Source organism: Notolabrus celidotus, chromosome 10 (genome assembly GCF_009762535.1).
Source record: "Notolabrus celidotus isolate fNotCel1 chromosome 10, fNotCel1.pri, whole genome shotgun sequence".
Classification (NCBI taxonomy): Eukaryota; Metazoa; Chordata; class Actinopteri; order Labriformes; family Labridae; genus Notolabrus; species Notolabrus celidotus.
Genome location: NC_048281.1, coordinates 32592294 through 32604270, shown reverse-complemented (window position 1 = coordinate 32604270; position 11977 = coordinate 32592294). Strand labels below are relative to the sequence as shown.

The 11977-nt window shown below is 40.1% G+C and overlaps 1 protein-coding gene across 3 annotated transcripts in view; it reads right to left on the bottom strand.

The window, feature by feature from the left end:
* The window catches only part of wars2 (tryptophanyl tRNA synthetase 2, mitochondrial), a 102091-nt gene that overhangs the window by 33674 nt on the left and 56440 nt on the right, over positions 1–11977 (bottom strand). For 2 of the 3 annotated variants that reach the window (XM_034693530.1, XM_034693531.1), the window contains exon 3: positions 3851–3985. In XM_034693530.1, coding sequence (XP_034549421.1) covers positions 3851–3955 — 105 coding nt within the window. In that variant the 5' untranslated portion in view covers positions 3956–3985. Of the gene's footprint in view, positions 1–3850; positions 3986–8437; positions 8749–11977 lie in introns of all 3 variants that reach the window. The other variant, XM_034693529.1, reaches the window with a different exon arrangement.

The following is an 11977-nucleotide window of genomic DNA, read 5'->3' as shown; positions in this document are numbered from 1 at the left end:
AGCAGAGAGGAGGAGAGGTTTGGAGCTGCTGGAGTAGAGAATGAACAATTAAGAGACGTAGCAGCCAATCAGAGCTAAGGTGTGATTCAAACTCATGCAGAGACAGGAATCTAAGGTAGAACCAGACGGCGATCCATCAATCAATGCGATGCTACTTTTCCTCCACCTGGTCTTGCTCAGCTCAACTTCACTGTATGATTTCCTCCACTTCCCAGAATGCCTTTCCCCATGGGATTGAGTAAAACCATGTTTGCTTTCATCTGCACTGAAATCTTCACTCTTTGATTCTGAGGCTCTGAGTCTCTGAAAACACTTTCTGCTGTCAAACTGAACACAGCTGCTCTAAATACCAAAACTTCCTGCAGCAGTTCCACACACACATTCAGGGTAGAAGAGCTGGAAGAGACCGCAGCATGGAACATCAACAGAACAACTCTGAAAGTCAGGCTTTTTTTCAATAAGAAGAGCTGCACCATAGCGGTCTGTCAGAGGCCGTCCACATGATAACTATTTCAGGCTCCAAAGTTTCTTCAGCTCAGCTTTCGTGAAGATCCTGAAAGTCTTCACATAGCCTGACTACATCCCAAACCAGACCAGCTTTCCTCTCTCTCTCTTCATCTCCCTCTTTCCAACTCCAACTCAGTCTCAGCAGATGTGTGTCTAACAGGAGTCTGGTCCTGCTGGAGGTTTCTGCCTGTTAAATGAAGTTTGTCCTTGCCACTGTAACTTGCTAAATGCTGCAAAGTGCTCTGCTCATGGTGGATTAAGATGAGATCAGACTGAGTCCTGTCTGTAAGATAGGACTGGATTAGGGTTGCAAAATTCCAGGAATTTTCAAAGTTGGAACTTTCCATGGGAATAAACGGGAATAAACCAGGAATTTACTAAATTGAAGGTTGGCTCTTAATAGGGAACTTAAATATAGTTGGGGAAAATATATTTTAGCATAATCCTGACTAAAACAACCAGATTTCATTCAAGTACAGTTGAATGTATATGCTATTCCTCAATCACATGCACATAGCACACTGCTTACTGCAGGGCTATTGAGACCACGCCCCCTACAGGCACTTTATATTTAACATTTTGAATGGGACTTTGTTGGAGGGAGATGGGCTCTTTTAATTTAACATTTTGAATGGGACTTTTATGGAGGGAGACTGGCACTTTTAATTTAACATTTTGAAGCGGACTTTGTTGGAGGGGGGCTCTTTCAATTTAACATTTTGAATGGGACTTGTTTGGAGGCAGAGCGGCGCTTTCAATTTAACATTTTGAATGGGACTTGTTTGGAGGAAGAGGGGCTCTTTCAATTTAACATTTTGAATGGGACTTTTTTGGAGGGAGAGGGGCTCTTTTAATTTAACATTTTGAATGGGACTTTTTTGGAGGGAGAGGGGCTCTTTCAATTTAACATTTTGAATGGGACTTGTTTGGAGGGAGAGCGACTCTTTCAATTTAACATTTTGAATGGGACTTGTTTGGAGGGAGAGGGGCTCTTTCAATTTAACATTTTGAATGGGACTTTTTTGGAGGGAGAGGGGCTCTTTCAATTTAACATTTTGAATGGGACTTGTTTGGAGGGAGAGCGACTCTTTCAATTTAACATTTTGAATGGGACTTTGTTGGAGGGAGGGGGGCTCTTTCAATTTAACATTTTGAATGGGACTTGTTTGGAGGCAGAGCGGCGCTTTCAATTTAACATTTTGAATGGGACTTGTTTGGAGGAAGAGGGGCTCTTTCAATTTAACATTTTGAATGGGACTTTTTTGGAGGGAGAGGGGCTCTTTCAATTTAACATTTTGAATGGGACTTGTTTGGAGGGAGAGCGACTCTTTCAATTTAACATTTTGAATGGGACTTGTTTGGAGGGAGAGCGGCTCTTTCAATTTAACATTTTGAATGGGACTTTTTTGGGATTGCATTTCATTAATTAATTTTTGAATGGGTTGAGTCTGGGGGATGAGTAATATTTAACTCAACATTCATGTTTTTGTTCTTCAATGAAATAATTGATTGTTCAATAAAATATTTAACACTTGATAAAGTTCTACTTACAAATAAATCTGTTTAAATTGTATTATTTTGGATGGATGTCTGCTTAGAACAAAACAAATATTCATGCATGGATATGATATTTTCCATTAAATTCCCATAAATTCCAATTTGGAATATTTCCAAAATTCCCCAGCTTAACTTCCCATGGAAATTTACCGGAAATTTACCGGAAATTTTCCACCCCTTTGCAACCCTAGACTGGATCTGATCCGGTCTTGATGTTGGGTCTTTGTTAATAATAGAACATATAGTACGGTCTAGATCTGCCCTGTTTGGAAAGCATCATTGTAGTCCATATCAAATGCTGGATTTTTTGTCATTCCAACACCAGATGAAGCAGTATGGTAGAACAACTTCTTAAAGCTTCAGTGTTTTGCTTAAAAACAGCACACACAGAAGAACTCTGCATCGTCTTAAATATGATACAGCCCAAAATGAACAAGGTACCGCTATCATATCACCAATTATTCAATCAAATAATAATCAACAAGACTAAGTAACCAGCGCCAAGATGGAACACATGGCAGTGATCAATAATCACTGTGTTGGAGTGTGCTAGAGTTTAATAATGCATGAGATACTGTATAATAAATGGACGTAGTATTCGTGACGTCACCCATCTGTTCCTGAAGCCCTGTTTTGAAGCAAATCGTCAGCTGGTGCCATATTGGAAATGCTGAACTCAACCTAACTTCTGTTGAGCTAGTGTGAGGTAAAGAGGCGGGCCTTTAGCCTTTTTACTAACAGCTACAGTGTTACCGCCTGCCAATCAAGTCAGGCACGCCCTTATTTGGGCAAAACTTGTACATTTAATATCTTCAAAAATAATGAGTTATAATAAATTCACCCCAGTGTGTGCCGATAGAGCTAATCAGACCTAAACTGTTTTTTTGAACCAGGCTGTAAACATGTTTATTTCTGCTGTAAAGATCATCTTCTTTGAATGGGTGTGTATGTGGTTTCCTGTGTTTCTGCAGCCAGCCTCTAGTGGACGCTTGAAAAACTGCAGTTTATAACACTTCTGCATGTGCTTCATATTTTAAGACCAGGGGTTGCCACTTGGCTGGGACTACATATTTGCAGCCAACACTGTATTTAGATATACAAGGTTAATAACAAATGTTTGATGCATTGGTTGATATTAATTTGGGGGATTTAGTAAACACAAAAAAAGGTTGTCTTTGAATTTCATCAACCAGTTAAACACCTGAAGATGTCCAGGTGGGAAAATAGTTAGATTTTAATAATTGAAAGGTAAACTAGAAGAGGGTGGTTGAACTACTTTTAGAGTTAGACATTATAATTAAATAGTAAGACACATGTATTTATGACTGACTGTATGAACATGTGAGTGGTTTGGAGGATAAACCATGTAAAGGAGACTCTTATGCAACACTACCTCGGGTGTGTGTGGCTTTAAAACAAGCTTTTCTTCTGTTTGTCCCTCATCTGCTTACACAAACACAAGCTGTATTTACTATACAAGCTACTAGTCTTAATAGATGGATGTCTATACTTCACATTTCAGCTGTCAGCACTGTCATAATGACACTCTTTAATCTGAAAGGATTAAATAAATCATATAAATCAGGAGTTTAAAGAAACAGGCGCATTTTCTTGTTTTAATATCATAATTAAACTCTGTTGTGATGTTTAAACAGAGGAGACAGGCAGATTTAAGGGCATTGACAGAGCATCGTTTCAGTCTGTTTGAGCTCAGACAGCTTTAAATCCTCTTCAGTCAGAAACACAAACATCACACAGGACAGACTTTACAGTCCGGATCACCTACCTTCTGTTCCGAACATGTTTCCACGCAGAGGGATCTTTTGGGAGAGTGAAACTTCTGAATGAATCTGAACAGATGCTTCAAGTTTGTCCGCACGGGGAGCGCCATCTTGGTTTGTGACGTCGCACTACGGTGGCTCTGGAAGGACAAGAGGAGAGAGATCGCTGCTGTTCAATAAGGAAACACAAAGTGAGTGGAGGAAATATACAGTAGCTTTTTTTTTTAACATTTACGTTTTGAAGTTTCATCTTAATTTTTTTTTTGTGGGGTTGGATAAAAAATCACCCTAAATAATAAATACTCACTTACATAAATTGAACAATTATTAAAAAACACTGCAAAATAATTTTATTTTGTAAAAAATAATCATTACACAGAATAATAGAATAACACAAAATAATTTAAAATGAAAATAAATATTTATACATAAAATAAGTCTATTGATTGTACTGATATTAAAGTTTCTGAATCACTGAAGAAACCCATATGCTTTTTTTTTTTTTTAGTCTTATTGTAATGTGATGTGTAATGTTACATGTAATTTGGGAAGTTTTATGTAATGTTGTGTTTAATACTGTCTGTATTACAAGAAAAAAAAAGTAAGTAAGTAAATTTTAAAAAAGTAAGTAAGTAAATTAAAAAAAAGTAAGTAAGTAAAAAAAAAAGTTAGTTAGTTGGTAAATAAAAAAATGAAGTCTTGAGGTATCAACAGAGAAAAAAAACAAAAACATGTGAAGTTTTGTGCAATGTTGTGTTTAATTCTGCCTGCACTTATTAGAGAAAGCAATGGACAAAGTAAGTAAATAAATAAGTTAGTTGATTAGAAAATAAAAATAATAAATAGTCTTGGGGTATTATTACAGATAAAAGAAAATCACCTCAAATAAATTGTGATATAAATTAAAACATATACAGAAACTTTATCAGTTGAGCCAATAGTTATAAAATCTTCCATTACATTTTTGAAACTTATTTTGATGTTATGAAATGTTTATTTTTCAGATGCTGCTTCACAAGTGCTGTTGAAAAAAAAAAAAATTCTACAAGATATGAAAAACACATTTTTATTGATCCAAAGATTTTGTGTTTCCATTCAGGGTAGAATTTCAGGACAACTTTTGTATTGACCAAGATATAACCTTCCTAGAATGAAGAGTTTTTGGAATTAATTTTCGGTTTGGGTTTAAATAAAAGAAAGAAAACATTTCATTCTGTAACTTTAGCTTCAAACAACAATCTGGAAATTCAGGAAGCTTTGCTGTCTTTTTAAGAGATGCAAAACTAATGAGATAATGTTATGATGCATTGCTGCAGATTGGTTTCCCTGTGGTTAAGAAAGCAGTTAAAACATCCACAACCACAAACATCTTCAGTTTAACGTTTGCATTAAAGGAGCAGTAAGACTAACACAAACTCCAGTAGATATACACACCAAATTTACAAAAATATAAATCTCAGTTATGAAGGTTGCTGTTGCTTCAGGTAAATCGGGCCGTGTTTTTCATGTGAAAGCTACACGGGACCTCCTCCCTGCTAAACCCTTCACCAGCTGCCGGCTCTGCTCTGTATGCATGTCTGAGCCCCGTGCAGCCTATGGAAGAGGAAGATATACAGCTCCCCCTCCACCACATGTACAGTAGGCTATAGAAATGTGTCAGACATGTGCGGTTTCCTCGTTGTCTGACGTCTCCATGTTAATTGGGTGGTGTTGTGTCTAGCCTTGCTGCTTCCTTAACAACCAAACTTTCCCAGGGAGCAGCTGCAGAGCGCCTCCATACCTCCCTCATTACAAAGTGTGGATATATATATATATACATACTATAAGTGATTATGCTGCACGATGGGTAGGGTTACAATATGTTTGCAGGGCACACCGGCCGCTCAGACCTCTTGTTTCTCAGACATCTGCTCCTGATTTTTTCCCCCTCCACCTTTTGCATCTGGTTGCATTTGCAGCAACAAAATACGGACTATCATTCCATATTCATTATTATTTCCCGAGGCGGTGAGGCTGAGCTCTTTGGTGCATTAGATTTAGAGACCCGAGCCTGTATGTTCTCTCACGCCCGAGTGATGGGAGAGCTGCTCGGTGTCCTGACACTGACAGTGTATGCCTGCTGGTGTGAGTGTGTGTGTGAGCTGTCAGCTCCTGTTTCCTGGCCACCCAGTAAAGGTTGGTCCCTCCTGTTCTTTGTCTCTTCTCTCCTCTTTTTTTTGCCTCCCTCTCTCTTTAAGAGCATTTCCTCCCTGCTTTATATTCATCTATTCATGTATTCTTTGGGTGTGTGTGTGTGAGTCTCACGGTGAAAGACGTGGGAGATATTTAACACTGAGGATGTGTGAGGTCAGCATTATCAAGATTCCTTATTCCCTCCTTTAATAAAATCACTGATGGAAAATATTCAGGCGTATCTCTCTCTAAAAGAAGACCTTGAAGCTGCAGAATCTGAGTCCCTGAGAAGAATTTGCTAACTTCTGCAGCGTGATGTAACCGTTGCACCCTGACACAGACCTACACAGTTTCTCAGGAAGTAGCCGTGCTTGTGTTTCTCTCAGCCTTTGTTTCAGTCGGGGTTAATGTGTTAAAAAGTGTCCATCACTCAGTTTGAAGCAGAGAAGAAGAAACAGAAACTCAGCGGTGTGATCTCCAGAGGGGAGCAGAGGCCGAACAGGTGATGAGTGAAGACGTTGTGCTTTCATCACAAACCTGCTCTCCTTTCACCATCAGGGTGATTCATTTTTCATCCTCATCAGGCGCTCTGCACCTCCTGCTGCTGCTCCTCGTATTAAATGCTTTTCTAACCACATGCTTGATAATTGGCCTCATTGTCTTCTCCCTGCACCCCGTCCTCCTCCTCCTCTTCTGGTGCTCCCTGTTTTCAACATTTCTCTGTCTCATTCTATAATTCCTCCCATGCTTCCTTCAGTCTCTTTATGCACTTACACTTTCTTATACATACATTTCTCAATGCTTTCAGAAAAGCTGCTTTGAAACAACATATTTGCACATCAGTTTAACAACAGCAGACTTTGAGATTTCAGAGTCAAGGTGGACATTTTGCACCAAGCAGGATTATGCAGATTTCTAAAATAGCACGAGACAACTTCACAGAAATGTGTGACTAAAGAGAAATAATGTATACTTTTGAAATAATAGAAAAGTATTATACTTCAGTTAAAAAGTTTTGATCAAAAATACTTTGGGTGAAATACTTTTCAGCAGAGAACAGAGAATGGAACAACAAGAAACCTTTCAAATCCAAACATGTCTGGAACAAAGCAATCTTACCTGCCCTTTAAGAAGGATCAAACGTACATCTCTCTCTCTCTCTCTCAGCAGATGTGTGTCTAACATGAGTCTGGTCCTGCTGGAGGTTTCTGCCTGTTAAAGGAAGTTTGTCCTTGCCACTGTAACTTGTTAAATGCTGCAAAGTGCTCTGCTCATGGTGGATTAAGATGAGATCAGACTGAGTCCTGTCTGTAAGATGGGACTGGATCTTATCCTGTCTTGATGTTGGGTCTTTGTTAATAATAGAACATAGAGTATAGTCTAGACCTGCTCTGTTTGGGAAGAGTCTTCAGATAACGTTTGTTGGGATTTGGCGGTATATGAATAAAGATTGATTGATTGATATTTTTTGATTACCAGACAGTATTTACCATTCAATCTACCTCTATTTGTATTACTCCATGATGAGGCTGTTGTTGCTTGTAGTTTCTGCAGTAGTTTATACTTCTATGTTGACTCTACGCTGTAGCTACACCGCAGTGACCAACACCTTCATGTCATCTATCTTTATATACAGTCAATGTATACCATGGGACCCCCTTTGGGATCGTGACACACTAATCGGGGTCGAGAGATGTCTTCTGCAAAGTTTTTTTTTCTTTTAAGTACTCTAAAATTGAATATTTTACCCATTATTGTTAAAATATCTACAAAAACATTTGTAAATGCAATTTTGTCATTCGTTTTCTGCCTTTCTTTATTACCAGATGACTCCTAAGGTTAGACTCTGAGTTATTTAACAGTTAATTAACAAAAGCATTAGTAGCAGCAAGTTCATTGATGGCAACACAGGAAACACAGACACATGTTCATGTAGGTTGATAATTTTCTGCAGACCAGCTAAATGAAGCAACATTTGAGGGAGAGTGGGGGTTACAAGTCTTTGGCACCGATATTTTGGGGGCTACTGCACAATGAAGCAAAGTAAGATCAGCCAGGAAGGCTACATCTTTCCTTCACCTATATCCTCCCCAGCATTTAAAGTATTATCAGTTTCTATTCGTCATCCATTGCGTCCAAGCATAGTCGCCAGCCACCACCACCACCAGGGTCTGGACTCGAGGCAGGATCTGTCTTGCTCCTGCTCAGAGCCAAAGTCCTTTGGTTACAGTAATTTCACTGTAGAGTCCCAGTGCCAAAAACCTTCTGTCAAGTCATGTTCCGGTACTTGTATTAATACATCACTTGTGTCTCTGGATTTAAATATAGTTAAACTCTTAGATTAATCACATTGAACACAATACTAAATCCTGAACTCGCACAGAGCATGTAAACATGTATATTAATCTCACTTCTCTCACCGAGGCGACTCTGCAGGAGGCCCTCTGAGAGTCGCTGGAAAGTCCAACTGGTGGCAACCTACACTACACCTGTCATAATACAGCCAGGCAAAGCATGATGGGATGCTGGGGTGGGGGTCTGCTGAGTGAGGGGCCAGAGATGAGTGTGTGTTTTCTGGACTCTGGATCCTGATGCTGAAAGATGGGATCTCCTCTCTGACACTGCAGGCATTCGGAGTCCGCGGGACGTCCACCACCCAAGTGGACGGACAGATGGATGGATGGATGGATGGATGGATGAATGGACAGCTTGCAGAATGATAGAGAGACACCTTGACAAACAGACAGTGATGGATGAATAGACAGATGAAATGAATGATGGATAAATCAGACAGGCTGGGGTTGAGAAGGAGAAACACAAGAGCAAGTGCCCGGACAGACGGACGGACAGACGGTTCGATCTCTGGATGGTTTGAGACTTTAGCCGGAGGGACAAAAACATAATAAAGTGTGATGCCGAGCAGCGCAGAGTACGTGTCAGTGATTGAATTGTCGGCTCGACCGCACACAGCCTGCAGCGTCACTCCCTCACCGGCCCGCTGTTCGCAGAGCGGGAAGCCTCTGCAAGCATAATAAACACTGAGGACAGAGTATTTTGTGTAAAGCAATGTTTGCTTCCCTGAGGAGAGTCTGGATTTCATTACTAATCTGTGTGACTGTGCATGTGTGAGAAACAGTGTGTGTTTGTCTGGTCAGTGTGTGGGTGCATACCAGTGCATGCATGGGATTTGCATGTGTGTTTCTGCAGAAGTGAACCTCCTTCAGTCCGTCTGTGAAGGCTCAGGTAAGAAAAAATCGTCCATATAAGAGCAGAGAAATATTCTACTGAGGCCGTTGTTCCTTTTATATTACGTTATGGACAAAACTGCAGATTATCCTACGTTACATTCTTCATCAGTGTGAGGATATCCCTTAATGAGACCAGTAATTAAATGATCAGATTAATCACCTTGAAATGAACAGTGTATCTAATAAATGAGGTTACTACACAGCTATCTTACTGATCTTCGGTTGTGTAAGATGCTTCATTCTGATTGGTCAAAACCCCTTGACAATGATTATTAACTTTCACTAACATCAGCAACACCAGAGGCAAACTGATCACACGTCATGTCAAATCAATCTGCAGAAAAGAGTTCAGACACAGCTTCTACTTGTTGACACCACAGACCGTAAGGTGAGGTAAAACCGTTAGCTTCCGTTAGCATCAAACAATGTGACTAAAAATCTAGTTTCGCATGCTAACTCGGCAGGCTACGGATGTTTACATCTTGGATCCTATCCATCAATATGATCAAGGAGCGGAGCAGGTGAGAGAAACTTTAGGATGACAGCAGCAGGGTTCAAAGTGGTGACATTAGTTTCTTTTTAAAGGTGTGTGAACCGCAGAGCTCAGAGAAGAAGGAGAGCTGAATGAGGACAGTTTCATGTTCAATCCATCGCAACAGACAGAGAAGAATCCATCACCATGGAACGATCACTTAAGAGGAATCACTGGGACTATTTTTTAAAATAGTCTGTTTGAATAATCTTTTAATAAATGTTAGTAAGTGACGTGTTTGTATTTTAAGTTAGTAGCCGGGTAATTGTTATGGTCCTGATTTGTTGTGTGATTTGCCCTAACCCTCTCTCTCTCTCTGCCTGCATGTTGCATGGGTAGGGGCGGGGCCGGTCTCCTCAGCAGTGAGGCTCATCAGGCACACCTGTCCCTGATCTGCTCATCAGCAGTGGCTTCTTAAGCCACCACCAAACACTCCTCCAGTGCCAGATTATTCCTCTAGCCGCATGCTCCATGTCCCGTTGTAGCCTTGCTCCTGAGGAGATTCAAGCCACGCTTTTCTGTTTACTTATCTCGAGTTGTTTCCAGAGGATTGATTCCTAGTTTTTGTTTGTGAGTTTTTGATAGAACCTTTTTCCCCTTTTGGGTGATTTTGTGTTACTCCTAGTTTTGTACTTTTTCTCAGTTGTTTTTACCCGCAAGGTGCTTTTTGTTGAACCTTGGTTTTTGCTTAATAAATACTTTTTCCCTGTACTCTGCATTTGGGTCCTAGTCCTTTGCTCAAGCCGTAACAGAAATAAGCTGTTTTGCGTCGGGGTCTTGTCTCACCCTGTCAGGATTCTATTTCCCATAAAAACCTGCTAACCATTTATTCTCCCTTACATCATGTATCAGTGCTGGGCTGAAAGATAAAGATTTACTACAATATAAAGGCAACTGATATGAGTTGTTGCATCTTTATCTCGTGGTTACACATAGATTAGATCCTGGAAGTGCATTTCAAAAGAAAGGGTGGAATGCATGATGGCTTGCAGTGCATACCTTCAGAGCAGATTTAGAGTTTGATGTCTTGCCCAAGAGCATTCGGGCAGCTGTACAAATGAAACCACTCATCTGTGGGTGATGTTGCTAGAACAAGCCACCTTTCAGTTCCTGGTCTAAAAAATGTGAGCCAAAGATTGGATGAAGAATTAACCAATGATTGAGAAAATGTGCATTTTAGAAGAAGGTTGGAAAAGTTGCAAGGCTCTAGTTTGGTGTGACATTGAAATAAAGTATAAAATCATCAACCCAGCCTTTATATATCTTAAAGTATATGTAGTTTCTCAGTTTCTATCAGCACCAGCAATGAAATGAGCCTGGGTGTGATAAACGTTCCTCACCCTGCAGCAGACTTGCATGACTTAGCGCTTGTGAAATTGGGATTGAATTACAAACTAGCTTGTTATTTTCATCAAGTATTCATGCATCACACCCCAGTATGTCGAGCCCTAGAGCACACATGTCAGCATGAATAATTTTCATCAGGTGGACCCTGGTGGTCTCTTTACCTTCAGGAGTCTTCAACAGACGACCAGAAAATGAATGTTTTTATCTGGTTAAGCTCAGACACCAACATGTCAAAGGTCAGCCGGTGCAGCAAAGACGACAGATCATCAACAAACAGAGACACAGAGAGAAGCTGGGTTTTCTCCTCTTGGATCATCTATTGTCATAAAAACAGAATATTTCTACCATGTAAAGTTTAAAATACACATTTAATGATCTAAAGGAGAAAGAAAAGGTTTATCCACTGGTCATGAATGTTTAAGAAGCTGATGATAGCTTGATTTTTACATGGAAACAGTCCACAGGTGATGCGAATGAAGAAAAAGTCACAGGATGACAGAAATGATTGAATCAGAGTTTAAGTTAATGTGAGGAGTCTCTGTAACCTGTCGATCAGCGGACTGTGTGTGTGTGTGTGTGTGTGTGTAGGGGTTGCAGTGGGGGCTGTGGGGGTCCCTCAGGGAGGCGGTCTGTTTCAGCACCTTGTCTCTGTGCCTGTTGTAGCGATGACAGGACAGAGGTGGGGGGGCAGACAGGGTGCAGCTCAGAATCAAACTGACACTTCATCGGCTTCAGTAATAATGTTGTCAAAATGTTCCAGTTATAATTATTGTTTCTATTTTATTTCATTTAGTTTAAATAAATGTTTGAAGCACTGTACAAACTGTTTGATT